General features: G+C 40.9%; 1 protein-coding gene across 14 annotated transcripts in view; it reads left to right on the top strand.

Moving 5' to 3' along the window:
- LOC129696036 (atos homolog protein B) overlaps positions 1–26920 on the top strand; it is a 106219-nt gene that overhangs the window by 43774 nt on the left and 35525 nt on the right. For 5 of the 14 annotated variants that reach the window (XM_055633466.1, XM_055633464.1, XM_055633452.1 and 2 more), the window contains one exon: positions 1233–1377. The exons of 1 other annotated variant lie outside the window; for it this stretch is intronic. In XM_055633466.1, coding sequence (XP_055489441.1) covers positions 1371–1377 — 7 coding nt within the window. In that variant the 5' untranslated portion in view covers positions 1233–1370. Of the gene's footprint in view, positions 1–1232; positions 1378–8057; positions 8431–24026; positions 24257–26920 lie in introns of all 14 variants that reach the window. 8 more of the 14 variants (XM_055633509.1, XM_055633530.1, XM_055633491.1 and 5 more) reach the window with 3 other exon arrangements.

The following is a 26920-nucleotide window of genomic DNA, read 5'->3' as shown; positions in this document are numbered from 1 at the left end:
TGCTGGGTCTAATTTTGTGCTTAACCTTTTCATTCCTCTAGTTTCTCTCTGTCTGAAGAAGGGGTTTGGCCAGAAATATCCGTTTATTGAGTTACTCCAGCATTTTATGTCTATCTTCAGTGTAAACCATGACCTGAAGTTCCTTCCTACGCATATCCAATATTCATACGGATAAAGTCCAATATCCACAGTGGGTAGAAGTGAATCGGAGTATCCAAACTTATGGAATGACTATTCGGAAGCTTGATAACAGAGGAAGAAGCTCCTCCCGAGTCTGGTGGTGCATGCTTCTGTACCTTCTGTTAGACGGTGTGGGGAAGGTTGGGAGGAGGGGAGAAAATAAGGAATGACTGGGGTGGGACGAGTCTTTGATTATGTTGGTTGCTTTTCCGAGGCAGTGTAAAGTGCAGATAGAGTCAATGGTGCTAAGACTGGTGTGATGGACTGGGCTACATTGACAACTCTCTGCAATTTCTTGGGCAGTCCCTACCATATAGTTTCTATGGTGCTTCTGTAGAAGTTTATGCAAGCTTTTGGAGATATGTTGAATTTCCTTGGTCTCTCCAGAAATAGATCTGGTGATGTGCCTTATTGGCTGTCACATCAAAGTAGTTGGTCCACTGTCCATCTTTTTAAAGCAGTTGTACAATACATTCACCTAGTTCCTTAAGCCCAATTTCAAGCTTTTTTGCTATCTCTTTTCAATTACAATTAGACTAGAATAAACTAGTTTGTATTCTAGAATTAACTAGAATAAATACATCTAGAATGTGATATTCCATTCATCCTACATTAAATTCCAGTGAATTGCTCAAATTCTGAAAAGAACATGAGTGCATAACTCTCATCTGAGGCAGGGTTCATAACATATATTTGGCCACAGATGAAAATGTTGCTGCTCACATTGTAGTTTAGACACATTGGCCCCAATAGTTTGGGCCTATTGGGGCCAACGCGTCTTTGAGCAGCAACGGTTACACCCTTACTAATTTTCTTGGGCAGTGCCTTTGGGAGTTAAAAATGCAAGATCCCAAATTCCACAGTTATTGGTATATTTACTCTTGCTCCTCATCTGAAAAAGCTGTAATATTAAGAATGCTGCAAAATTGAATGTCTTAATCCTATATGGGTTGATGCCATTTGCAAAGAGAAATGTTTATATTCTTGCCTTGTTCATGTGCTAAAACCAGCAACACCAGTATTTGATTAGGAATGGCTTTCTTTGTCAACAGGTTCTGGTAATATCAGGAAGACAATTTTCTTTCAAAATCTCTGATCTGGTGAACTATTGCGTAAGCTTGGAAGTTGTACAGATTATTGGAATTTGTCTAACATTTGGTAACTTGAAAATGATAAACAAATGATTTCCAATGCCAGGTTAGTTCAATGACTTTTTTTGTAAACCTCCCTAAAAGTAATGTTTATGATTTGAAATAATGCAACCCATTCTTTTGTTACCGTGCATTCAGAAAATATTCAGACCCCTTCACTTTTTCCACGTTTTGTTACGTTACAGCCTTATTCTAAAATGGATTAAATCCATTTTTTTATTCATCAATCTACACACAATACCCCATAATAAAAAAAGTGAAAACGGGTGTTCAGAAATGTTTGCAATGTAATTAAAAGGAAATGACTGAAATATCACATTGCATAAGTATTCAGACCCTTTACTCAGTACTTTGTGGCACCTTTGGCAGCCATTACAGCATCAAGTCTTCTTGGGTATGACGCTACAAGCTTGGAGCACCTGTATTTGGGTAATTTCTCCTCTTCTTCTTTGCAGATCCTCTCAAGCTCTGTCAGGTTGGATGGGGAGCGTCGATGCGCAGCTATTTTCAGGTCCCCCCAGAGACGTCTGATTGGGTTCAAGTCCGGGCTCTGGCTGGGCCACTCGAGGACATTCGCAGACGTGTCATGAAGCCACTCCTGCGTTGTCTTGGCTGTGTGCTTAGGGTTGTCCTGTTGGAAGGTGAACCTCCGCCCCAGTCTGAGGTCCAGAACGCTCTGGAGCAGGTATTCATCAAGGATCTTTCCGTATTTTACTCCGTTCATGTTTCCCTCGATCCTGACTAGTCTCCAAGGTCTTGCCGTTGAAAAACATCCCCACAGCATGATGCTGCCACCACCATGCTTCACCGTAGGTATGGTATTGGCCAGGTGATGAGTGGTGCCTGGTTTCCTCCCTTCAGGCCAAAGAGTTCAATCTTGGTTTCCCTAGACCAGAGAATCTTGTTTCTCATGCCTTTTGGCAAACTCCAAGCGGGCATTTTACTGAGGAGTGACTTCCGTCTGGCCACTCTACCATAAGGGCCTGATTGGTGGAGTGCTACGGATATAGTTGTCCTTCTGGAAGGTTCTCCCGTCTCCACAGAGGAACTCTGGAGCTCTGTCAGAATGACCATCAGGTTCTTGGTCGCCTCCCTGACCAAGGCCCTTCTCCCCCGATTGCTCAGATTGATTGGGCGGCCAGCTCTATGAAGAGTCCTGGTGGTTCCAAATTTCTTCCATTTAAGAATGACGGAGGCCACTATGCTCTTCAGAACCTGCAATGCTGCAGAAAGTGTTTTACACCCTTCCCCAGATCTGTGTCTCAACACAATCCTGTCTCGGAGGTCTACGGCCAATTCCTTCCTCTTCATGGCTTGGTTTTTGCTCTGACATGCACTGTCAACTGTGGGACCTTAGATAGGTGTGTGCCTTTCCAAATCATGCCTTTCCAAATCATGACCAATCAATTTAATTTACCACTGGTGGACACCAATCAAGTTGTAGAAACATCTCAAGGATAATCAATGGAAACAGGATGAACCCAAGCTCATTTTTGAGTGTCATAGCAAAAGGTCTGAATACTTATGTAAATGTGATATTTCAGTTATTTATTTTTAATTACCTGGCAAAAATTTTCTAAACGCCTGTTTTCGCTTCTTCATTCTGGGGTATTGTGTGTAGATTGATGATAAAAAAATGAATTTAATCAATTTTAGATTAAGGCTGTAACGTAACAAAATGTGGAAAAAGTGAAGGGGTCTGAATACTTTCTGAATGAACTGAATACTTCCAGTTTTGATCCACATTGATCAATATTGTTTTATACTCTTTGACATGCTTTCCTTCCTTATTCACTCTCCTGTTCTGGTTAGTTTTTATATTTTTCTTCCTTTTCCATAGCAAAATACTTTACGGCATTTGTCGATGCTTTGGTTTATTAAAATGTTTTGTTGTGAGTAATACATATGATTGAATCCTACAGATTTTTAATTGACTTTGAAAAGAGATTGTAAAGAAGCCTGAAATATAAGATACAGGAACTAGGTAAAGGCCTTGGGGCAGGTGCAAGTTAAACTTGCTGAATGGTTTCTGGAATTAATGATTTGCATAGAAAGGAAGGCTGAAGAGATTTGAATTGTTCATGTTGGAGTTAAGTTGTCGTAAAGAAGCACAAAATAATAAGAAAGCTGTTGACCCGAAACGTCGCCTATTTCCTTCGCTCTGTAGATGCTGCCTCACCCGCTGAGTTTCTCCAGCATTTTTTTCTACCTTCGATTTTCCAGCATCTGCAGTTTCTTCTTAAACAGAAAGCTATTAGGGGTTGATTGATGTTCCCATTGGTGGAGCAATGGAGAACCTGGGGGGAGCGGGGCTCGATTTAAGGTAATTAGGAAAAGTGCTGCAAGGCAAAAACTTTCTAAGAAGTGAATGATTAATGTCTCAGTATATTGGATGACAGATTAGATTGTGATTTTCAAAAGTGGCTGAAAAATAATATTGCATGACTACAAGAAAGTGTGAAGTGGACCTTGCTGCATTGTTCTGACTTGATGCTCCTCTTCTGTGCTGTTGCCATTTCATGATTTGCGAGTACAGCTGAAAATCGAGTTAGAATGTTAGAATTAAGAGCTTTGCTAGTAGATGTGGTAGTGCAGTATTGGTAATCAAGCTCGAACTAAAAATACACAGAATTTGAGAAATTCTACTGCGTTAGTCTAAGAATTAGAATTCGGCTGACGAAATTCCAAAAAGAACTTAAAAGGCAAATGTAATATTTTGATCTCAAGAAAAACCCTGATGGTCTTTTGGCAAGGAAACTTATTATTACCATTATGGCCTACCATAATTACCTCTTAACTGTTCTCCAAAGTAGCCTAGAATGGCATTCAATTGTATAAAGATAGAGCCAGTGGTTGAAGACAAACTCTAATCATCAAGGACATTGAGTATGCGCGATGGGTGTGTTTGAATACGATATCCTCTGAATGTCGTCTTTCCTAGAATAAGCGATTAGAGTTATTCCTGAATTGCTGTCCGTGTAATCATCTTAAAGCAGAAAGCTTTCAAAACTTTGTCTTGCATCGTAGTATCTCCAAGTGGAGGTCTGTATAGCCTATATCCTCCTTTGGAGTAATTGGGATTTCCGTACATGAAAAAAAATCCTAAGCATTATTTACTATATACTGTATACATGGATTACATCCTGATGAAATATATTATCTGAAGAACGTCCCGAAACGTTGCCTTTTTCCTTCACTCCACAGATGCTGCCTCACCAGTATCTCCAGCATTTTTGTCTATCTTTGATTTTCCAGCATCTGCAGTTCCTTCTTAAACAAAAATATATTATCATCATTACTTTTGTATATGGTGTCTTCCTTCTCGGTACTGGAAGGAGGAAAAGAAAAAATAATTTAGTCAGTTTTCTTTAAAATTAATTTTCTCGGCACAAGGAAATAATATATTGAGCACTCGGCACCTTTACGTGAAGCTCTCCAGTACATTGAGGTTTTCTGGAAAACAGATCGGATGCAGATTCAAAACTAAACGTATTTCTGAAAATACTGGGGGACATTTTAACCAAATGGCTAAAGAAGGAATTGGTGCGGGCAAATTTAGAAAATGGACCTTTGCACATGTTGTTAATTTTTGAAGTCAGAACTGCCTTGGAGCAATGTTTAACAAGTGCTTATTTCACTTCCTACTTCAACTTTAAATTGCCTCAAGAATTTATTGTGATGGAGGTGCAGAAGAGGGGGTCAAAAATAGATCCTAGGAGCAGAATTAGGCCATTCGGTCCATCAAGTCTACTCCGCCATTCAATCATTGCTGATCTATCTCTCCCTCCAAACCCCACTCTCCTGCCTCCTCCCCAGAACCCTTGACACCCGTGCTAATCAAGAAACTATCCATCTTTGCCATAAAAATGTCCATTGACGGCCTCCACAGTCTTCTGTTGCCAATAAATGCACAAATTCACCACCCTCTGACTAAAGAATTAGTCACCGCCCTCTGACTAGATAATTGTGAAAATGAGACCGGAGGCAAAGTGAAATCTCAAAATTCTGGACAATGTTCATTTTCTCTTGATTTAATTTTATTACAAAAAAACAGGAGAGCCGAGATGTGTACATTATTTTCCTTCAAATGTTAAGTTGTGCCCACTTCTGGTTAAGTATTCTTCTTTAGCTCTATCTGTAAGGCAACCATGTGGATCAGCCTTGTGACTCATGGAAAGTTTCCAACATATTCAAACCACTCATCTTTTTTCTGGTCAAAAAATAACTTCAATTCCACCCCCTGGCACCAGGCATAAGCTTGACTAACTAACTAAGTCAGTTCTTTCAGTACATCTCCAAATGTTCTTTAAATGTGATCAAGGCTTCAGCTTCCAACACCATTTCATAAACCTGCCACCACTTGGATGAAAATATTGTTGCTGCTTCTCTGTACAATTCTTCCAATTCTAATATAGTTATTTACTAATTGCGCTGATTGAAATGTTATCATAATATTAAGGATATCTTGCTGAATTAACTTAAAGGTGAGTCTAAGCTGTATATATTGAGTAATTTCAGATGAACTAATGGAGGAGGATGTCAACTATTTATTCTGTGACATTTCTCATTTTTGGGATATTAAATAATCTACTTCATATATTAAAAAAAAACGTAGAGATATTCAGCAGGTCAGGCAGTGTCAGTGGAAAGAAAGTTAACATTTCAGATCTGTGGGTAAAGGGGGGAAAAATATGTTTTCAAGTTGTAGGGGTAAGGGTAGACAGGTATTGCATCTTCTGCACCTCCCTGAGCGCCCCCCCCAATCCAAGAACACAAACCATTTTGCCATCTTTCCAGACACATTTAAACTTGTGATTCATGGTTGCGCATTTTGTGTTCACAATGGGAACTACATAGATCACACATTGGGTGAACACTTTGCAGAGCATCTGTGTCCTGTTCACAGGAGTGACCCTGAACTTTTTGTTGCTTGCCACTTTTATTCTCCATTGCAATGTTCGCTTTTATAACAAGTTAGACGTAAGTTTGAGGAACAGTACCTCATCTTGCATCTCGGCATAATGGAGCTTTTGTGGATTATGTTGAATTGCCCAACTTCCAGTAAGTGGCGTTCTCTAACGGATGTCAAATTTGGTCACTTCTGTAAATCATCAGTGTGTGATATTGCCTCTTTTTTCCATTAGTACCATCCTGACTACTAGGCACGTCCTGCAGCTCTGCTGTTTACAACACTTTATACTTGTGTCCGTAATATCATCACCTAACTGCTCCTAATTCTGACTGGATGACATTTAAAACGTATCCCCATGTTATCCCTCACTTCGATCAGTCACAGATATTCTTTTGTCCTATTCATCACTACTCTCCCATTTCCCTCCCCCCGAACCACCAGCTTAAAACAAATTTTGTTTGTTTTCTATTTCCTAGATCTGTCAAAGGGTCTTTTGACCTGAAACATTAATGCTGTTTTTCAATCCATAGATGCTACCTAACTTGCTGGATTTTTTTTTTGTTCTGTTTTCATCTTTGATAATGCTTGTACTTTGGCAAGTACAAAAGTTATCTTTCCAGCGCCGCAGCAGTAGAGTTGCTGCCTTTCACCGACAGGGACCCGGGTTTAATCCTGATGTCTGTTCAGAGTTTGTATGCTCTCCCTGTGATCACATAGGTTTTCTCTGAGTGCTCCGGTTTCCACCCATATTCCAAAGATGTGTAGGCTAATTGGCTTCTGTAAATTGCCCCCAGTGTTTAGGATGCAAAACCAGGATAACATGCGTGTTGGTCATCATGGACTCGGTGGACTGAAGGGTCTGTTTCCATGCTGTATCTCTAAACTAAACTAAATGACGCAGAGATTTGTGTAAGATCATTGCTTAATCTCATATTTGAGGTCAACCCAGAAATGTTAGCATTTTGCTTTCTCTACTATAACCCTACTTCTCACCAGTTTTACTGGTTTGTATTTTTCAAAACTAGTGTCAATGTCTTAAAAATTAAAGAGTGAAAATTTAAAACTGTTTCTAAGATGCATTTTTAAATTATTTGCAAACCTATCTTAGTTTCATGTAGGTAGACAAAAATGCTGGAGGAACTCAGCAGGTGAGGCAGTATCTATGGAGAGAAGGAATAGGCGACGTTTTGGGTCGAGACCCTTCAGACTGATGTCAGGGGGGCGGGAAAAGAAAGGAAGAGGCAGAGACAGTAGGCTTGTGGGAGAGTTGGGAAGGGGGAGGGGAAGGAGGGAGAAAGCAAGGACTATCTGATATTAGAGAAGTCCATGTTCATACCGCTAGGGTGTAAACTACCTAAGCAAAATATGAGGTGTTGTTCCTCCAATTTGTGCTGGGCCTCACTCTGGCAATGGAGAAAGCACAAGACAAAGTTCAGATTTGGAATGGGAGGGGGAGTTGAATGCAAGTTTGATGTAAATGATGCATTATAATGTTAAATGGGTTACAAATAGTTTAATTAGATTTGCACTTAGAGTTAGTTTGGATCTTGGATGATAAAATCGAATCTCGTGTTCCAAGTAATCTGGCAGACAATTATGTTGCTTGGAGTATGCTTGATTAAGACTCAACTCCTATCTGATTAGTAAACATGCAAAATTGTCCAATTGTAAATTTATGACTGATATTCCTTTTCAACATTATCAATGCTTTCTGAAAAGTTAATTTGGAATATGTAATTGTTCTATTAATTAGGAACATGTTTTGAGCAAAATGTTGGGGATGACATTAAAACAGCTTTCACTGTTGCCTGCAGAGTCATTGGAAAAACAGCAGTTTCATTAAAAGGATAGGAGTCCCACTGAGTGACAATTTCTGACTTCTGATGTCACAGTGACTACAACCTGGCGATGGACTGACTGCATTAGCAAATAATGGATGAGCAGGCTGTGTTTTTGTCCTTCAATCAAGCTGCCTGAGCTCATTACAGTATGCTTACACCTTTGAGAACTGTGCCTTTAAAACAGCACATTTCTACCAACTGGCCGCCCATAATATCCATGGTCAAGGATCAAAAATGTTGTAAAATATCATCTGTTCTTGGGACACAACATAAAGCTGAGCTGTCCTAAAGAGAGTGGTAATGGAAACCAAGTCTGATAATCCAGCAACAAGATTACTTTGAAAAGGTAAAGAATGGACTTTTAGTTTCAGCAAAGTAGCTTAGAATTTATTATGCCATCAAAGTTCAATTTGAAGCTTTTTTTGTATTGTTTAGTAGTCCATTTAACTTTGAAACTGCACTTAATTTGTATTGGCTTCTAATCATTGATTAACGTTGTGGTACTGAATCATTCAGATCAAAAATACCAAAATGCTAATCTAGGTTAGGTCATCTTGCTTGAAATGAGGTGAATGGGGCTAGGTAAAATCTGATTGCTTGCAAAATCATCTTGGGTAGGGGGGAAATTCTTAGAAGTAATAAAGAAAGACTCATTCTAAACTCTTCCTCTGTGTATGTGATTCAATTTGGCATTAAGTTGATAATTTTTATTGACAGCCAGGAATGGACAATAGATGTTCCATTGACAGATTTAACTACCTTTGTGCATCAAAAAAAACATCAAGAGGCTTGTGCAACTGTTTTGTGCTCTTTTTAGGGATTAGTGATAGTCAGCACGATTTTGTACATGGGAGATCATGTCTCAGATCATGTCTCTTGAATCTACATCTGTTTTGAAGATGTAATCAAAAAGGTTCTTGGGGGCAGAGCCGTAGACATACAGTATATATGGATTTGACAAAGTTCTGCATGTTAGGCTGCTCTGAAAGGTTAGATTGCGAGGGATTAAGGCGAGATTCCAACTGGAAAGAAAATTGGTTTAAATTAAAGGAAGCTTCTTCTTGCGTATGGCGTGCACAGCCTAAAGTTGTAGGACAACTTGTTCTATTTGATCTTATTTGATTGTGCACACCAGGTTGATTGCATTCGTCAAAACAGGGCGGACCACGTGAAGGTTGCAATCTCACACCCCAAAAGGAAGCTGAGTGTGATGGTAGAGTTGCTTTTCGGAATGGATGCCTGTGACTAATGGTGTGGTTCGGGGTTCGGTACTGGGCCCATCGCTGTTTGTCATCTGTATCAATGATTAGATGAGAACGTACAAGACATGATTAATAAGTTTGCAGATGACATTGAAGTGGGTGGTATTGTAGATAGCGAGGATGGTTGTCAAAAATTTCAGCAGGATAGCAGGAAAATGATTAGTCCAAGTCAGCATGGATTTATGAAAGGAAAATCATGCTCGACTAATCTTCTGGAATTTTTTGAGGATATGACAAGTAAAATGGATGAAGGGAAGCCAGTGGATGTTGTGTATCTAGACTTTCAGAAAGCCTTTGATAAGGTCCCGCACGGGAGACTGGTGACTAAAATTAGAGTACATGGTATTGGGGGAAGGACATCCTTGTGATTGAGGCAGTGCCGTGTAGGTTCACGAGATTGATCCCTGGGATAGCGGGACTGTCATATGAGGAAAGATTGAAAAGACTCGGCTTGTATTCACTGGAGTTTAGAAGGATGAGGGGGAATCTTATAGAAACATATAAAATTATAAAAGGACTGGACAAGCTAGATGCAGGAAAAATTTTCCCAATGTTGGGCGAGTCCAGAACCAGGGGCCACAGTCTTAGAATAAAGAAGAGGCCATTTAAGACTGAGGTGAGAAAAAACGTTTTCACCCAGAGAGTTGTGAATTTGTGGAATTCCCTGTCACAGAGGACAGTGGAGGCCAAATCACTGGATGGATTTAAGGGAGAGTTGGATAGAGCTCTGGGGCTAGTGGAATCAAGGGATATGGAGAGAAGACAGGCACGGGTTATTGATTGGGGACGATCAGCCATGATCACAATGAATGGCGGTGCTGGCTCGAAGGGCCGAATGGGTACCTCCTGCACCTATTTTCTATGTTTCTATCTTGATTGGTTGGGCAGGTGGTCTGAAAAATGGTTGGCGGAGTTTATTGCAGAGAAGTGTAAGGAATTGCATTTTGGGAAGTTAAACCGGGGCGGGACCTACACAGTGAATGGAAGGGCTCTGGTGAGTAGAAACATAGAAACATAGAAATTAGGTGCAGGAGTAGGCCATTCGGCCCTTTGAGCCAGCACCGCCATTCAATATGATCATGGTAGATCATCTAAAATCAGTACTGCGTTCCTGATTTGTCCCTATATCCTTTTATTCCGTTAGCGAGTGGTGTAGAGCAGGGGGCTCTAGGAGTCCAGGTACATTGTTCCTTGAAAGGGCGTCACAGCTTGGTGGGGTAGGGGAGAAGGCTTTCGGCACATTAGTCTTCATTAGAGTATTGAGAAAATGTCAGAGGATTATGTGCTATATGCGACGGCTGATGGGGCGAAATGTGAGCACTAGGGGGACTACAGGGGGAGAGGGGGGGTAAGAGTGGGGTAACTGGATATTGAGGAGACCCTGGTGAGGGCCTCATCTATGATGGAAGAGGGGTTCCCCCCCCCCCCCGTTCCCAAAAGAATGAGGACTTGGATGTCTTGGTCTGGAACACCTCATCTTGGGGGCAGATGCGGTGGAGATGTAGGAATTCGGAATAAGGGATAGAGTCTTCACAGGAGGCAGGGTGGGCAGAAGTATAGTCTAATAAGCTGTGGGAGTCAGTAGGTTTATAATAGATGTCAGTAGGTAGTCTATCTCCTGTGATGGATAAGGTGAGATCAAGAAATGGTAGGAAGATATCAGAGATGGTCCAAGTTGTCATAGATGAGGCCTTCACTCGTGTCTCCTAGGTAATCCACAGCTCCACCCTTGCTCCTTCCCTAGTCGCAACAGAGAGTCCCCGTAGTCCTTGCCGTCGCATACTATACATAATCCTCTGAAATGTCCGCCACCTCCAATGGGATTCCACCACTAGCCACATTTTCCCATCTCCACCCTTTTCCGCCTCCCACCCCCCCTCCCCCCCCCTCCCCCCCCCCCCCCCTCCCCCCCCCCCTCCCCCTCCCGTCACACTAGCTTCTCGTTTTCACCCTAGAAACAGATAACAATGGCCTGTTTCCTTTATCATTGTTACTTTTTTGCATATCTTTTATTCATTGTTCTTTATTTCTCCATATCACTGTCTATATCTCTTGTTTCCCTTATCCCTAACCAGTCTGAAGAAGGGTCTCGACCCGAAACGTCATCCATTCCTTCTCTCCAGAGATGCTGCCTGTCCCGCTGAGTTACTCCAGCTTTTTGTGTCTATCTATGATCCAAGTGAATTTGAATGCAGGATAGAGATTAGTATGCATATCTTTCTATGCTATATTGATGACTGCATCGGAGCAACCTCCTGCAGAACCCATGCAAGATGAGTGGTGATCTGAGAGGTGTATAAGAACATGTGAGAAATATATAAGGTAAATGCATGGTGTCTTTTCCCCAGAGTTGGGGAAATAAAAAAACAGAGGGCATTGGTTTAAGGTGAGGGGGGGTGGAGATATCACGGGAACATGATGAGTAACTTTTTTTACTCAAAAGGTGATGGGTGTATGGAATGATCTGCCAGAGGAGGTAGTTGAGGCACGTACTATCACAGCGTTCAAAATTAAAATTGGAACTAGTACATGGATAGGATGGGTTTAGAGGGATATTGGTGAAATGCAGACCATTTGGATCGAATGTAGTTGGGGCATGTGGTTGGTGTGGACAAGTTGGGCCAAAGGGCCTGTTGTCATGCTGACTGACTGGTGAGGCCAGTGTGGCACCCACAAACTCTTCCCTACATGGGGTGGGAGCTATTTGATCAGTCAGGCAAGTTGGAAGTTAATATGGCGACGCACTACTGCTGCTATATTAGGCTTGACGTAGACTTGAAGTGGTCTGTGCCAAACTGAAGGCTTGTTCTCTATTTTGACCAGGCATCAGCTGGGGATCTCGGAAGTCATTGTGGACATTGCATTTGTTCAAAGAAACTTCGAGCACTTCCTTCATCTGGTTATCTCTTCCCATGTCAGAGTTTTGAGCGTCTAACATTTGGCATACAAACAACATTGCCTGACTAACAGAGCTGATGATATGTAATTGGGGTCTCGATGCTCATGATTTTGATGTTGAGGGTTGACTTATTCCAATGAATTTGGAGGAATTTTGCAGAGATTGCATTTGTGGAATCTTTCTACAGCCGGCCCATGAGCTGTCTCCTGCAGATCGTGCAAGATCTTAAAAGCATTTCGGAAGGGTCGGCCCTTTTGCTGCTTCCCAGGTTGTGATTTTAGTATCAATTTGAGGATTTGATCCTTACATGCCCTTTTCCTCGTGGACCAAAGGTTGTGCTGGTGCATTGAATATATTGGTGGGGTTCAGTACGGATGTCTTCCTTCCCTGAAAGGTGGCTCCTGGGATTTGAGACGTGGTCTATCTTTCCTTTGATCTTATGATTTTTACATTGAAGGGCAGTGTTGTACAGCAGGAGCAGAGAGCTGGAGGACATTTTGTCTTGAGAATGTTGAATACGAAAGTTATTCCTTCGCTCATTCTGTGAATGAATTGATATTGGCCTGAGTCGATGCTTGCTTGAAGCTTGCACAAATCCAAGCATTATGTGAATTCTGCCATTTGACAACTGAATTTAAGTGATTTTGGTTCTAGAACATAGCTGTCAGAAGTTTGATGGGTTCCTAATTTGCCTGGTATCCCGTTGATAGTTTATTATAGGTTAGGTGCAACACTGCCGCGAGAAAGCTTTGAGGTAAGTATTGGAACTTACTTCGCTCCAGCCTTCCCAAGGATTTGCTCTGTCTCTGGTTAGGAACGTAGTTTGCATGGCATCCTCTGGCATACAATCTATTAGCCCATTCACTTATATCCTTTAGGATATAGGCCAGAAAGGAATGTAATATAATAAAAATCCTCTCTACGAGGTGTCCCGTTAACAAGTCTCCTAGCTCCATGCTATCTATGCCCTATGTGATTTCATAGCCTCATTATGATGTCATCTAATATCTAAAACTATGCTTGACTGCAGGAGCCAATCTATTTTTAGTGTTGTGCAGATGTATAAACAAAATATTCTGAAGTGATGAAGCTGGAGTGTACTTGTACATTCAAAATTCTTGACTTTTTAAAATAAATTTGTGGAAGTAAAGGACACTGCCAGGTTGAGAAACTAAGATTGACTTGTAAATGCTTGAATATAATAGTGTGGAAAAGACATTTGAGGTAAAGTAATGAATTTGCGAGTTGTTATTTAAGTTATTTATTACAACAAGTAATTCTCTTGCAGTGATGTTTTATATATGCTGAGATGCATCTGAAGTTTTGTTTCACTATTTGCAATCAGAATTCCAGTTTGTACTAAATGTTCTGTAACCTACAGCATCATCTGTCCACTTCCTTCCATGAAGTCTGTTTGACAGCTGAGTTCCACCAGTTTCCTCCACTTTTTTTTCTTTTTTTTTTTTTTTTTTTGCTTGGAGCCGTTTACGCTTTTATATTCTGATCACTTTTGCTTCAACTTTATTTTCCACATTATTTCACAATCCTTATAAATATTTTAGTAAGTGTTTTAATCTTCAGTCATATTTTGTTTTCTCATAATCCTTAATGTTATTTTCCAATATAGAATTTTACAATTGTTGAACATTGTTCCAATTAACAAATGACAAGTCCTTCCTCGTGTATCTTGTTAATTATTTCAGTTCTAAGTGCCATCAATTGATTGCTCTTTAATCTCTAATTCCCTGGAATAATTTCTCCATCTTGAATATTTTTGATGATAATGATGAAGTGCCATGAACCTTTAAGTATAATCTTGCAATGCAGATTTTTTAACCCTTCCAGTTGCTGTAACATTCTTCCTCTAATGGAAATACCCAGAATTGTCTGCAGTATTCCTGCTGTGGGTTTTTTAAGCCATTCCTTCTCTTTTACTCGCTTTAAGATTCATTGGCCTTGCACGTACATCGTTTAGTTTTAAAATGAGACCGGGAAACCTCCGTAATTACTCCATTTAGTCAAATAACAGTAGTGACAATTTTAGAAATGATAATCTCGAATAATCTTGATTTGTTTTCTTAGTAATGAAATAAGACAATTGGGGTATTGCAATTGATGGGTAAGTGAAAACTCAAAAAGATGTTTGAAATGTTGCCAAAATCTATTCAACATAATTTAAAACCCTAAAAACAGTACACAGAAGCAAAAAAATCCACCTACAAAATAAAATCTGCCTACACATGGTCTGTGTTACTCCATTCTCTGTTTTCATAAGATTGTTTAAATGTGTCTTAGACATTCCTATCATATCTGCTTCCACTACCTCCCTTGTTAACAAGATATGCATGCATGTGGGTTCCTTTGCCCTCTGATGCATCAGACAAACAATCCAACCTCCCCTTTTGGCTGCAGAGACAAACGACATTCCAGGTTGTGATCCTTCTTCCGACTAACTCTAATCAGAGAAGAAAGCTGAAGGAGAGGAGGGGGTGGGATAAAGCTTGAAGTGATAGGTGGATACAGTGGAAGGGGAATGGTGAAGGGGAAAAGATTGTTGTAGGTGAGTTGCGTAAAATTAAATTAATTGTTCTACCATTGGGTTGTAAACTACCCAAGTGCAATATGAGGTGCTGCCCCTCCAGTTTGTACGTGACTTCACTTTGGCAATAGCCAGGACAGAAATTTCAATATAGGAAATGGTTGCCGGGAGATCCAGCAGGCCAGTTGCAACATTTGTCCCAATATCTCCCTTGCATCCATCCAGGTTCACCAGCAGTCCTTCCGAGAGAGGTAAAGGGTCCCTACCACCTCATCTGACCTTATCTAATGAATTTGGTTCTCTTGATGTGCCTGCCTTTATGTCAGCAAGACAAAATGTAGACGAGGTGATCATTTTGCCGCAAACCTGCACTCGATCTGACAAGACCTACCGAATCTTCAAAGTGATGACCAAGAGATGTGCGATAAAAAATGTTTACAATATGATCTGGAAGGGTAGTGAAAGCATTTATGGATGTAACTGTCCAATGGGAAATCCTTCTCTTGGTCTATCATGAGTTCTGTTTTGATGTGTAAGCATTTGGCAACTATTCTTACACAGTCCCCATTACTTTTAGAAATAAAATACAAAATTCTAGCAGAATGTGTTGAAATTATCTCTAATATTTAATCCACATGTCATACTTTTCTCTGTCTCTGCCATTTCTCTCTGGTGACCCAATTGAGTCAGATGTTGCTGTTTCAATTTTTGTTCCAGTGCTGGTGAGAAATGCCTGCATTCAACCGTTGAAACTGTACGTTCCAAACTTATGAACTGTCAAACAGGGAGGTCTGAGACTCCAATGAGTTCAGTAGACCAAATTGGAGCTGGCTCAAGATCTGTGACTCAACCGTGGAATAGGACAAAGGATTAGTTGGGAGATAAAATGAAAGCATCTTTTTGTGAAGTATCATCAGTTTGTTTCTTTATAATGTTTCTAATTATTAATGATTTTTCAAATTTCAATTATTTAATCGTTTTAAGTTTTCAAATGTTTCTGAATTCAAACACATTAAAAACAATTTAAATTGTGGAATTTAAAAAGCCAGTGAGATGGACCCTTTTCACATGCAGGTTTTGGAAGTGGACTAATATGATTTGATCTGTTGTCTTTCGTACTGCAACACTTAGATTTTTCATGTGCAAATGCAAAGTCTTCTGAAGATGCTTTATCCACAAAATGTCATCTGAAAAACAACTTGCATTTACGTAGCACCTACTTTGAGCAAAGCATCCTGAGCCACAATCAGACACAATTTGGCAATCAGCAAAGCGTATATTTGGGTAGGTGATCAATTATGTTGTGATAGATTCTGGTTTCACGCTCAGTTATGATGGAGGAAATATATTTGAAAAGAGTAAACACCTGACCACATGTTTTGGCTTTCGGCTGATTACGAACCACCGATTTCAGATGCAGTTTCACCATAAATGTCTATACAACTACGTCATGGCTTTTTTGGCAGTTATGACTGCGCAGTAGTGTGTTGCTACTCGCTACAGCCACCAGTCAGAGTTGAGAAGGTCGTTACCCAGTTAAAGCAAGGATTAAGACTGTTTCCCCGAAGCCTGGAGAGGAGCTTGGGGTTTGAAGGGAAAGATCCAGTTTTTGCAGAACGTGTGAGAAACACTTTCAGAGATGTGACAAACAAGTTGGATCTCAGCAAGGGAAATGAGCAGCTAGGGGCTAGATTTAAAATGCAAAAGCACTGTTACGGTTATCTCTAGATTACTACTTGAACCATATGTAAATTATTATAGGGTCAAAAGATCCGAAAGAATGTGCAGGGGAAATGTGCCTCTAGTCGTATTGGGACTTCACTAGAATCAGGCTGAAATCAGTGACTCGGTAAATGGAATAACCAGGGCCGTAGATAAAGCTTTGAACTAAATTATGGGGGATGGTGAGAGGGGACAGGTTCTGATAAGAGGAAATTTGGGAAGTTGGAGAGTAAAGACGAGGCAAATAAAATGTAGTCAAATGTATATCGACAACTGTCTGAAAGGAAAAGCATGACAACATAAAACAATACTTCCAGCTAGAATTGGAGCAGGGAAAAAGATATGACAAAATTGAAATAAGTCAACGAGTCGCACAAATAGACTGTGCAATGATCTGCGATAGTGCAGGTCTGCAATGATACTGAACTATCCCAATATTTCTTAATTCCATTACTTTCCAGAAATCCTTTGATCATTGATTTTATTGAAGCCTTCTCATCCCTCCAGGAAAAATAATTTCAAAAACATACATCATAATGAGAATCTCTGGAATTCTCTACCACAGAAGGTAGTTGAGGCCAGTTCATTGGCTGTATTTAAGAGGGTTAGATGTGACCCTTGTGGCTAAGGGGATCATGGGGTATGGAGAGAAGGCAGGTATGGGATACTGAGTTGGATGATCAGCCATGATCATATTGAATGGCGGTGCAGGCTCGATGGGCCGAATGGTCTACTCCCACACCTATTTTCTATGTTTCTATGAATAATAGTAGCATTAGGCCATTCGGCCCATCAAGTCTACTCTGCCATTCAATCATGGCTGATCTATCTCCCTCCTAACTCCATTCTCCTGCCTTCTCCCCATAACCTCTGACACCTGTACTAATCAAGAATCTGTCTATCTCTGCCTTAAAAATATCCACTGACGGTCTCCACAGCCTTCCGTGGCAAAGAATTCCACAGATTCTCCAGCCTCTTGACTAAAGAAATTTCTCCTCATCTCCTTCCTAAAAGAACATCCTTTAATTCTGAGGCTATGACCTCTAGTCCTAGACTCTCCCACGAGTGGAACATTCTCTCCACATCCACTCTATTATTCGAACATAATTGCATGAAGAACATTCTTATCAGTCCTGACTTGTCCCTTATTCTGAAACTTTGACTCCTTGTCCTACTTTCTTATTCAAGGGTAATATCCTTCCTGTGTCTGTTCAAGAATGTCCTGTATGAATTTTGTCAATTTCAGGGAGATTGCCTCTCGTTCTTGGGAACTGCTCAAAATACAGACTTTGAGCACTTTGGCAAACCTGACATTCTAGGAATCAGTTGTTGCAACCCCATTATGCAAAATATATATATGTTTTAAACTGTATATGGATATTCCAGATGCAATCCCACCAATTCATAGTAATTGCTGTACGATTTCAGAATAATGGCAAACATAAAAACAAACACATTTATTCTGTCGCTTTACCTCCGTCCTCGACTCCATCCAAGGACCCAAGCAGTCTTTCCAGGCGAGGCAGAGGTTTACCTGCACCGCCTCCAACTTCATCTATTGCATCCGCTGTTCCAGGTGTCAACTGCTCTACATCGGTGAGACTAAGCGTAGGCTTGGCGATCGCTTCGCCGAACATCGCAGCTCAGTTCGCAATAACCAACCTGATCTCCAGGTGGCTCAACACTTGAACTCTCCCTCCCATTCCGAATCCGACCTTTCTGTCATGGGCCTCCTCCATGGCCAGAGTGAGTCACACCGCAAATTGGAAGAGCAGCACCTCATATTTCGCTTGGGTAGTTTACACCCCAGCAGTAAGAACATTGACTTCTCCAATTTCAGGTAGTCCTTGCTTCCTCCCTCCCTGCCCCCCCCCCCCCCCCCCCGCCCCAATTTTTCCACAGCCCATGATCTCTGCCTATCCCCTTTTTCTATTAGCTGCTTTAGTCTGGTAGGTTGGCCTCTATTGTGCTGAGTAACAATGCTGGGACATTTCTATTTCTCTCCTGCATGATAACTTATCGCCTCCACAATTTAGTCAACCACGGTGGTGTCGTCTAATATATCGATGGAATGAATGAATGAATCTCTTTATTGTCATTGCACATGGTACAACAAAATTTAAAAGTCAATCCCACGGTGCGATTCACAAGAGCAATTTTAAATATATAAGAAAAGGTAAATATATATACACATAAAAAAAAATTACAGATAAATAACAATAGCATCTGAGGTAGAACCATTCAGTTGAATGTGAGTGTTATTTCTTATTTTGCATTAAGTTCACGTATGGCTATGGGGTAGAAGCTGTCTCTGAGTCTGTTTGTGCGAGTTTTGAAAGACCTGTACCGTCTGCCAGAGGGCAGCGGGTGGAACAGGTTGTGTCCAGGGTGGGAAGGGTCCTTCAGGATGTTGGTTGCCTTGCCTAGGTAGCGAGAGCTGAAGATGTCCTTCAGGGAGGGCAGTGGGCAGCCAGTGATTTTTTTGTGCGGTGTTGATGACCCTTTGAAGGGCTCTCCTGTCCGCTGCAGAGCAGCTGGCATACCATGTGGTTATACAGTACGCCAGCACACTCTCGATGGAGCAGTGGTAGAAGGACACCAGCAGCTTCTCCTCCAGGTTGTTTTTCCTGAGGATCCTCAGAAAGTAGAGTCGCTGCTGGGCCTTCTTGACTGCTGTGGTGGTGTTTGTAGTCCAGGAGAGATCCTCTGTAATTTGTGTGCCCAGGAATCTGAAGTCTGAGACCCTTTCCACACAGTCCCCATTGATGAATAGGGGTTTGGGGGCTGCACTGTTCTTACGGAAGTCTATGATAATTTCCTTTGTTTTTGTGGTGTTTAGGATGAGGTTGTTGTCTGAACACCATGCTGCCAGTCTTTGGACTTCCTCCCTGTAGGCTGTCTCATCTCCTCCTGAGATACGTCCAACCACAGTCGTGTCGTCCGCAAACTTGACGATGGTGTTGGTGGAGTGGGCGGGGGCACAATCGTGGGTGTAGAGGGCGTAGAGGAGGGGGCTCAACACACAGCCCTGTGGGGAGCCGTTGCTGAGTGTGATGGGGGTGGAGAGGTGATGGCCCAGTCTGACGGTCTGGGGGCGGTTAGACAGAAAGTCCTTGATCCAGAGGCAGATGGGTTGGGAGAGTCCTAAATCCATGAGTTTGGTGACCAGTCTGCTGGGGATGATGGTATTGAAGGCGGAGCTAAAGTCGATGAAAAGCATCCTCGCATAGCTCCCCTGGTGTTCGAGGTGGGTCAGTGCAGTGTGAAGAGCAGTGGCGATGGCATCCTCAGTGGACCTATTTGCTCTGTAGGCAAACTGATGTGGATCGAAGGTGGGCGGGAGGCTGGCTTTGATGTGCTGCTGGACCAGCCTCTCGAAACACTTCATGTTGAGTTGGAGCCACGCATTCATTGGTGTAAAGAGAGTAGGGCTGGGGGATTAAGCACGCAGCCTTGAGATGTTTTTGCCAAACCGCTCTAATTGAGGTTGTCGATGAAGAATTTGAAGGTCCAGCTGCAAAGGGCGGTAGAGGCCCATTCCTTTGTGATGAGTTTGGATGGGATGATAATGTCGAACACCAAACCTTGGTGGATGTACAGCACCCTGACGTAGGTGTCCCTATTATCCAAATAGTCCAGAGTACAATGAAGTGCCAGTGAGATAGCATTTATTTTGATGATGGGCAAATCAAAGCTGATCTCGGTAATTTCTGAAACAGGAGTTGATTTGTGCCATAGCCAACTTCACAAAGCACATCATTACAGTGGATCTAAGTTCTACCGGATGGCAGTCATTGAGACAGGCATTCCTCTTGGAGATTGTTTTGATAAATATACTTTAGAAGCAAGTGGGAATCTTGGACAAAAGAAGCGAGAGGTTGAAGGTGTTGTTGAAATGAACTGCCATAAGTGGTAGAAGCTGGCTCAATTACACGTTTAAAAGTTATTTAGATCAGAAGCGCTCAGCAGGTGAGGCAGCATTTGTGGAAACAGAAAAGAAAGAGAAAAGAGGGCAGCATTTGTGGAAAGTTATAATATTTCAGGCTGAAGGTCCTTTGTCAGAATTACATAATTCTGTGACTTTCCTTTTTTTGTCTTCCATCACAGTGAGGAATGTGGAGGAGTCACTGTGGTGGATGTTTATGTCAAAATGTATTTTGTGTGCTCCGTTTCTTTTTATTTGTACGACTGACTTGGCAAATAAAATTCTTCGTATGTCGCAAAACATACTTGGCTAATAAAGTATTGTGATTGTATGATAACAAGTCCATAGTAGTGGAAGAGATGGTCCACAGAGCTTCATTGATGTGGTTGGATTAGGATTGTGCAGGTTGGTTCATGAATTGGTCAGGTTGGGCTGAAGGGCCTGTTTCCGTGCTGTATTACTGTCTTTGTAAGATTCATGAGCAAGGCCTTGGAGATTTTAAAGTTGATTTGTCAGGCTCGTCATTATTCTGTACCTCTTCTGGATCACTTTAGCAAGTGTATTGTGAGGGCCAAAATAAAGCAATGCAAATCTAAAATGTAGTCCTAAGAGCCAGCTTAAAAATAAATGCAGGAATTACATTTTAAAGTACATATGAAGTTCAAGGATTTTTAAATTTACCTTAATTGTGTTTGTTATTGTACACTTGGTAAACCAAAGTGTATTAAATGAAACCAGAATGTATCAAATTAAACTTGGCTACAGGAAGAGAATGTGCAAGAAATAAAATTCCAATAACACCAAAAGTAAAAACAGCTGTACTGGAAATTAGATTAAACAGAAAATAATGGAAAAACACCAAGTTTCACAGAATAAAATGATTTAACATATCGGGTACTGATCAAATCCCAAAGTATTTTGGTTGTATTTGAGACGTGAATAAGGGTGGAGGGAGGAGGCAGTTGTGTTTAGAGGTGAGGAGTGTAGTGGAGGAAACCGAACCTGATAAATGTAGCATTAAGTCTGTAGTTCTTTTGATTGTTATTCGAAGATATATTAATATAATAATGCAGCCAAGAAAAATGACTCCTTTAAATGTGTGTGAGAGTTGGACAAAAATTAAATTTTATCACTTTTGCATTTTCTCAGTTTTTCAACTTATTACATTGGGGACAGTAATAAGCATTCCAAAGTGAAATGTATTTTTAATGAATGTATAAGCCAGGTGAGCTCTCTGCACTGCTGCAGGCAACTGCTGCATTATAACATACTATACTTTGGATAATCTACCAGAACTCCTCTTTGTTTTGGTGAATAGTCAAGATGCTCATTATGATCAACTCGGAATTCTCTCTACCCAACTAAAACACATTCTTTTGTTGCAGATATTTGTAATGTTTATTCCATTAATAAAATGACGTGCTCTGTATTGTTAACAAACTGTAAAGTGATCAAATATTTATGATAAATGTACATAATATGAATAGCATTCAAAGCAAGATTTCAGTCATTATAAATTTACAATTTTTAAATTGCAGATCAGTCTTCCGGCACCCAAGTTCACAAGTTACAGTAGAATTAGCCCATTAGGCACATCGAGTCTACTCTGCCATTCAATCATGGCTGATCTCTGCCTCCCAATTTCATTTTCTTGCCTTCTCCCCATAACCCTTGACACCCTTTCTAATCAAGAATTTGTATGTATCTGCCTTCAAAATATCCACTGACTTAACCACCACAGACCTCTGTGGCAGTGAGTTCCACAGATTAACTACCCTCTGACTAAAGAGATTCCTCCTCGCCTCCTTTCTAAAAGAGCGCCCGTTAATTCTGAGGCTATGACCTCTGGTCCTAGACGCTCCCACCAGTGGAAACATCCTTTCCACATCCGCTCTATGCCTTTCATTATTCTCTAAGTTTCAGAGGTCCCCCTTAAACCTTCTAAACTCCAGCAAGTACAGGGCCAGTGTTGTCAAATGCTAACCCACTCATTCCTGGGTGATCAAAAGGGTGACTGACCATGTAGTATCAAATTATACTTGATCCTGTGCATTGCTGAGTACATATGCAAGTTATAAGCCACATGAGATCACCCCATCAAATTCTGATGGACTGGCACAACTGTCAGAACTGCTGCCTCGCAGTGCCAGAGTCCCAGGTTCAAACCTGACCTCTGGTGCTGTCTGTGTGATGTTTGCAGGATCTCTGTGACCAAGCAAGTTTCTTCCAGGTGCTCTGGTTTCCTCCCATAACCCAAAGACGTGTGGTTTGTAGGTTACGTGGCCTCTGTAAATTACCCCGAGATTGTAGGGAATTGATGGGAAAGTGGGAACTAATGCAAACAGTGTTCAGCGTTACCTCATTAGGCCGAAGGACCTGTTTCCAGGCTCTATCACTCAACTAAACCACATGCCGTGATGACACAAAGTAATGGAATAACTTCTCAGGTCAGGCAGCATCTCTGGAGAACATGGATAAGTGATGTTTCTGGCCGAGACCCTTCTTCAGATTGATTGTGGACGTGGGGAGCATGAAGAAACTGGAAAATTGGAGAGGTAATCAGTCTGAAGAAGGGTCTTGATCACAAAAACATCTATCCACGTTCTCTTGGAGTGTTGCCTGACCTGCTGAATTACCCCAGCACTGTGTACTTTGGAATATTATTGAACATTTGCAGTTCGTTGTTTCTGCCATGGTGAGATGCTTTACATCTCGTTTGAATGGCATGATGCTGTACAGGGGTGAAATCATGTTTTAATTAATTCACGTTGTGAAGTCGATCTTTTAGGAAAAATAATGATTCGAAATATTGGTGTAACGTTGTATTCTCAAGTTGATTGAAAATGTTCCAGTATTGTTTGAATTCGCCACAAATTATTGGTTTCCTGCAGAAACCCGTACCTTGTATTGTAATTTGAGGCTTTGAAATTGAGCATAGATGGTTTAATTGCAGTGTTTCAAAATGTCTGGGACACGTTATAATTATTTTAACTTCTTCTGAGATAAATACAGGTAATTCTGCTATATTACATATTTCCATAATGCTAATTCCATAAGCTGACTGATAAGTAAGAGAACTATTCGTGATGAACGGGCCGAATTGGTTATAACACAATTTTGATCAGGACCTAGATAGCAGTTTGAAAATGAACAAGCCTGTCCTGGGAAACAAACAGTGTCTGGAGGAAACATAACTTTCCACATAGCCTCTTAAGGATATAATCTGTCAGTTTCACCAAGGTGGACATTGAAATTGAGCAGGAGTGGCTTCTAATGACACTATGCAATCATGCCTATTAAGCAATGTAACATATATCCTTTGTTATTTTTAGCTTGCAGTAACAAAAATAAACTTATGGCTATTAAAAATACCTTTTTATTTTTGAAAATCCTGCAAGAAAAAATAACATGTTATCGTGAGTCTGAAACGCTCAACCCTTCAACCCCCTTTTCCACACCTTTTTTTTAATTTGAGTTTTCTTAGAAATGCAAATATTATATAGAGCTACCTAAAGTCTCACATTCTTTAATTCCATAAACCTTGCATACAAAACTGAAATAATAAAACTGAAATATAATTAATTTATTTCTTTAGTATTCCAGGGTCCTAAGACTTGAGTGGGGATCAAGTAACACGTAAATATCAAATTGCATGCTCCAGTGATGGTGGAAGTTACTCTGCAACCAGTTGGTATCTGCAGTAGTGAAGATGGATTTGCCAAAATAGCTGACACCAACAGGAAAACTATTTGGAATTTATTGTACCGAGAAAGTTGTGTGACACAGTTTATCCCCAAACAAGGCAATCATCAGAATAGTGGAAAGGTAAGTTTGATGTTCAGGTGGCGCAAAGAGAGAGCGCAATTTGTTTGAATTACCGCAATGTTTGCACCAAGTCTGCTAGATGGATAATGTTGGCTTGAAATTATTAAATGAGATACTAATAAAGCTGAAAATACCAAGATCAAGCAGCAGTAAAAAGTTTGTTGAAAGATCCTGACCCAAAGCATAGTGTCCATTCCCTCCACGGATACTGCCCGACCCGCTGAGCTCCTCTAGCGCTCGGGCAGCATCAGTAGAGAAAGGAATAATTAATGTTAGCTCGGTGAATTTTCATCAGAACTGATGAAAGGATTTTTTAGGTTCAGAGAAAGGGTAGATATCAGAAAGAACAAATGCAGGGTGGTTATCTTTCCATTTTTGGTGAAAGGTCATTAACCTGAAACATTAACACTTAGAATATTAACCTAATCGTTAACTCTGCAAGGATGCTAAATAGTTAAAACATTTCTGTTTTATTTCAGATATCCAACATCTGCACTGTTTTATTTTTTATTTACTTCTCTTCCACCTCTCTTCCACCCATTAATGTAGTGGATATCCCCCCCCCAAGATTTCTATATTACTCTTCCTCGTCCCACCACCCACACATCTCCTGTTTCAGTTCAGTTTATTGTCACGTATACTGGGGTACAGTGAGTGAAAAGCTTTTGTTACTTGCTACCTGTGCCTTTTTCTGAATCTTAAGGCGTTTTGACTCTCGCTTTTCCCATTTCTGAGGAACCATCATTGAACTGCAATGTTCACTTTATTTTAATCTCTATCATGTCATAGAATATAACACTGAAACAGGTCCCTTTGACCACCATATACATGCTGACCACCCAGTACCCATCTATACTAATCTCATTTCCCAGCACTTGGTCTGCAACTTTCTTTGCCTTTGCAAATCAAGTTCTCGTACTGATACCTTTTAAATGTTGTCAGAAAATCAACCTCCACCACCACCACCTCAGGCAGTGCATTCCAGATTACATGTTCCCTCTGGGAGATTTTTTTTAAATTTTTTTTATAGAATCCCCTCTAATCACCTTATTCATCACCTGAATTCAGTGCGCTCTGGATTTGGACATCTGTGATGTGCAAAAGTTTTGCATTATGCACCCTACATATGCTTCTCATAACTTTGTTACCCATTGCTGGGACCCTTCAGCCTCCTCTGCTACAAGGAAAACAAACCCAGCCGATCCAGTCTCTCCTCCATAACCAAAACTTTCTATCCCAAGCAATACCCTGGTAAATCTCATCTAATAGTGTAACAACCAGAAATGCACATAATATACCAAGTATGGTCTGACTAATGAAAGCTAACATCCTAGCCTTTATAACAAGAGGAGTCGAGTATAGGAGCAAAAAAGAGGTCCTTCTGCAGTTGTACCTGGAGTATTGTGTGCAGTTTTGATCCCCTAATTTGAGGAAGGACATTCTTGCTATTGAGGGAGTGGATGGCGGGACTGTCATATTCTGAGAGAATGAAGCGACTGGGCGTGTATACTCTGGAATTTAGAAGGATGAGAGGATATCTCATTGAAACATATAAGATTATTAAGGGTTTGGACACGCAAGACGCAGGAAACGTGTTCCCGATGTTGGGGGAGTCCAGAACCAGGGGCCACAGTTTAAGGATAAGGAGTAAGCCATTTAGAACGGAGACGAGGAAACACTTTTTCTGACAGAGAGTGGTGAGTCTGTGGAATTCTCTGCCTCAGAGGGTAGTGGAGGCGGGTTCTCTGGATGCTTTCAAGAGAGCAAGATAGGCCTCTTAAAAATAGCGGAGTCAGGGGATATGGGGAGAAGGCAGGAACAGGGTACTGATTGGGGATGATCAGCCATGATCACATTGAATGGTGGTGCTGGCTCGAAGGCCGAATTGCCTACTCCTGCACCTATTGTCTATTGTATGCCACCTTCGTCACTTGGAGTCGTCAAGTCATCGAATTATAAAGCACAGAAGCAGGCCCTTTGGTACAACTCGTCCATGCAGATCAAGTTATCTAATTGAACTTTAACTATGCTGCCATCTTTAAGGAACAATGGGTTTGTCGCCCAAATCAGCGGGGTTTACTTATGAATTACCCCTTTGGTCCCGAGTAGGTCTGGTACTTATGCAGGTTGCCTTCTTCCTCATAAAATAGTTAGAAAATGCCTTGGAATGTTTTTTGCACTTATCTGCCAGTGATATTTTATGGCCCTTCTTTGCCCTTCTAATTTACCCCACAGGCATCCTACACTGCTGAAGGGCTCCCTGTGTTCTGTATTTTATGCTTTCATATGCTTCTTTTTGCATTGTTTACGAAATGTTCCTTTGACTTGCCTTCCAAAACTTTCACCCTTGCATGAATACATTGGCCCTAAATTCTCTCAATGCCTCTTGCTGGATGCAGATTTATATGCATTAGAGGTTCCAAGTCAATGTCACCAGTTTCTGTTTTATGATATTGAAAATGACACCTTTTGCACAGATTTCAGTACCTTAATCTCTTGACCACCCTGTTCCCATTTAAACAGCTGTGCAATTGGGGACCATTAAATAATTCCATCTTAAAAACTCGAATGGATGAAAGGCTGCCTTGTATGCCATAAATTCTGTGGAGCATGAAAGTATCTAATTACAAGATGCTTTTTAGCTTTGAAACAAGTTTATTTTGG

Source organism: Leucoraja erinacea, chromosome 1 (genome assembly GCF_028641065.1).
Source record: "Leucoraja erinacea ecotype New England chromosome 1, Leri_hhj_1, whole genome shotgun sequence".
In the NCBI taxonomy this organism is placed as follows: domain Eukaryota; kingdom Metazoa; phylum Chordata; class Chondrichthyes; order Rajiformes; family Rajidae; genus Leucoraja; species Leucoraja erinaceus.
The sequence above is the reverse complement of the archived record's forward strand: the minus strand, read 5'-3'. Positions and strand labels throughout refer to the sequence as shown.